Source organism: Salvelinus sp. IW2-2015, unplaced genomic scaffold (assembly GCF_002910315.2).
Source record: "Salvelinus sp. IW2-2015 unplaced genomic scaffold, ASM291031v2 Un_scaffold2557, whole genome shotgun sequence".
NCBI lineage: Eukaryota > Metazoa > Chordata > Actinopteri > Salmoniformes > Salmonidae > Salvelinus > Salvelinus sp. IW2-2015.
The window spans coordinates 1-2943 of NW_019943870.1; the positions used below are offsets into that span (position 1 = coordinate 1).

Genomic DNA, 2943 nt, shown 5'->3' on the forward strand with positions numbered 1-2943 from the left:
TATAGTGTCATTCATCTGACATTTCATTTATTTGTTTGTTTGTTCATTAATTAAGTCTGTCTTTTGTCCAATTGATCAGTCATGTGTTATTCATTCACACTGGTGACAGAGAGACGACCAAATTGAGCCCATGTTTCAAACTGAAATAATCTAAAGCCAGAGATGATTGCATTGAAATCCCTTCTGGATCTCTCGATTATTGGGAGTTTACCTGCGATATTCGGCAGAGGACGTCATGACCGAAATTGAACAGCAGCAGGCTTTACCCCGACCGACCGATTGCGCTCCACCGACCGTGCCGAGAGTCTGTCTGCGTCCCAAAATGGCCCCCTTCACCACATAGTGCACTACGTTAGAACAGCGCACTGTATAGGGATTAGGGTGCCATATGGAACCCAGTCTATGTCGTATGGGGAAGACGACAGGGGGACAATCTGAATAATCTTCAATACTCAGGGATTCTACATCAACTGTTCCGTTGAAACGATTATACCCCAACGTCATTATGGAACGGTATAATCATTCTGGAGTTGTATAATCGTCAAGCCTAGCCATAAAAACCCACTTAGCTCTCCGGCTCGTGTCCACAGCTGTAGCTCTAGTTTGAAATGTGAAATGCCACAACTTGGCAAGGCTGTGTCTGTGTAAATTCTCGTTCCCCTAGCTTGGCTGGTTGACTGGTATCTGTGCCATTAGTGTTTGCATGTCTGAGGGTTAGGTTATATATCGAGCTGGTTTGTCGCACACACACACACATACACACACACACACACAGACACACATAGACAAAGACACACACACAGACAGAGTTGCAGGCATTAGTCTGTAAACAGCTGAGGGTTGATCCCTGTTCAGCCGTAGATGACATTTACTATGAGGTTGCTGTCTGGTTCTCCTGTACAGTCTGGGGCACATCCTGAGCTGGCTGTGTCCCCCTGTCCACTGCAGTTTTTCCACTGTCAGAAACTAAGCCAATCATCACCAGTCATTAAAGTCCTTCGGATGATATTGTGACATGACTTCAACTACAGCTGTTCAAACAGTAAACATTGTCCYAGTGATTACATTACCCCAAATAGGTATTCTCACGGTTGCACAATTCGTGTTATTTTGACTAAATCGTTTTTGTCCTATCCCGAACGAGCACAGTTGGCAGTATATCTGGACGATTGTGGGCCAGAAAAGGCTCTCAGCAAAACTAAGTTTGTACTGAATTGTAGACTTTGATGTAGTGACGTTTTTAACTCCTTAATATTTGTGTCCACAGACGTCATCTGCACAAATCAGTGGATCACCCTGCCTTGGGAGGCCTAGCAGCCCTGATGGAGGATCCTGGTACATCACTGGACCACGGAGGGTTTGAGTGGGAGCCGGCCGCCAAGTCAGTGTGTAAAACAACTCCAATCTTTCGCTCCGTCCTTTCTACCAGCACCGTAAGTGTTCCTCGGGACTTTGAGTCTAAACGAAAATACCTTCTGGTGGTATTACTCTATTAAGGTCATGTAAGACCTCTTGCTTCCTTGTTTCCTTGAATATCAGATTGTTTATTAGCCCATATCCTCTCTCAAGATCAAACTATTTTACAAACAATCTTCATCAGATATACTGTAAAAAAAAATCTAATTATGTCATGGCTTTTACCTTTTTTTCTATCAACATCTTCTTTCATCAAAATCTTTGGGAATATAGTCTTTCGAATTCCTTCGAGGGTCGATCTAAATCACTTTTGAATCCAACTAATTTTACATGGCCTGTCCAAACTCATGTTGTTTCCTGACATCTTTTTTAATGAACTCTTCATTGAGCAGTGATGTCATCTGTTCTTGTTTTTCTGTTTTTATCTAACACCATTAAATAATCACAAACATAGCAGAAACAGCCCCCGGTGAACTTGCTGGTGTYAGGCAGCTAATGATAATGTGCAGAGGATGCAGTCAAGCTGTTTTTTGTGAAAAGCTAATGGGTAAAGAAWGAGTTGAAATGATCAGCACAATGACCGATTCCAACACATACTGTAGCAGTTTATTTTGTCTTCAATTCAGCTGTATTTCTTGAGCTCATGCATATAAGTACTAGCTCTTTTCATGAAAACGATACTTTTTATTGACTGTTTATGGATTGCTATTGGCCCAGCTGTGCAGCAGTATTAGAGACTAAGGTGATAGTGATCGGTCAGATCTAAAAGACTTAGCAGTGGCTACAACTTACTTTTGAAAGTGGCGTTTCCTAGGTTCTTTATTACTGGGAATGTATTTGATTTTAAACACAGCTCAGCTCCGTTTGTTCGTTGACTCATTGTCTCAGGCTCGCTGAGGCGTGAGATACATTTAATTTCTCTCCAGTGATCATTAAATTATGCTAATTACTCCCCAGATGTTTTTCATCACAGACCACAGGGTTGGTAATTGAAATGCAATAAGCTATAGACCAACGGTGACGCATGCTTTGTATTCTAAACACAACCCCTTTTTTGGGGGGGATTATCTACAATTGGTTAACTACGTGGCAATATTACTACGTTTTTTCACTTTGTGTTAATTTTCAAGGGTTTTAATTAAATTCACCGTCAATGAAAGTAGATTAGTCCTCATTTTAATACGGATACGGTAGCAATAGTTTAGAAAGTCTTTAATTTCTGGGGTATGTTTGATATTTCCTCCCAGTCAATGTGGCCCACAAAGGGAAAGGTGGGTATGAATAGAACAAACACACTGATTAACTCCCAGGTACTTTCAATACTGAATATGTGGCAGATATTAAAACGGCTTCTCAACTGCCACATATTCCAAATGGACTTAACAAAATGGTGGGTGTGGGTGTTTAGGGTTGCTTTCAGTGCAACTGGTGGTTACGTTGAGAAACTAGTGTTCTGATTGCCAGCAGAAGAACACTGACTGTTAGGATAGTACTTGAGGAGCAAGATTGAATCGATTGAAGAATATT

At 41.3% G+C, this 2943-nt stretch overlaps 1 protein-coding gene across 1 annotated transcript in view; it reads left to right on the top strand.

Annotated features, from left to right (window-relative positions):
- Positions 1-1267: 1267 nt before the first annotated feature.
- LOC112074275 (serine/arginine repetitive matrix protein 4-like) overlaps positions 1268-2943 on the top strand; it is a gene marked incomplete at its 5' end in the record, with an annotated part of 8823 nt that continues 7147 nt past the window's right edge. The window contains one exon of the mRNA XM_024141468.2: positions 1268-1433. Coding sequence (XP_023997236.2) covers positions 1268-1433 — 166 coding nt within the window. The remainder of the gene's footprint in view (positions 1434-2943) is intronic.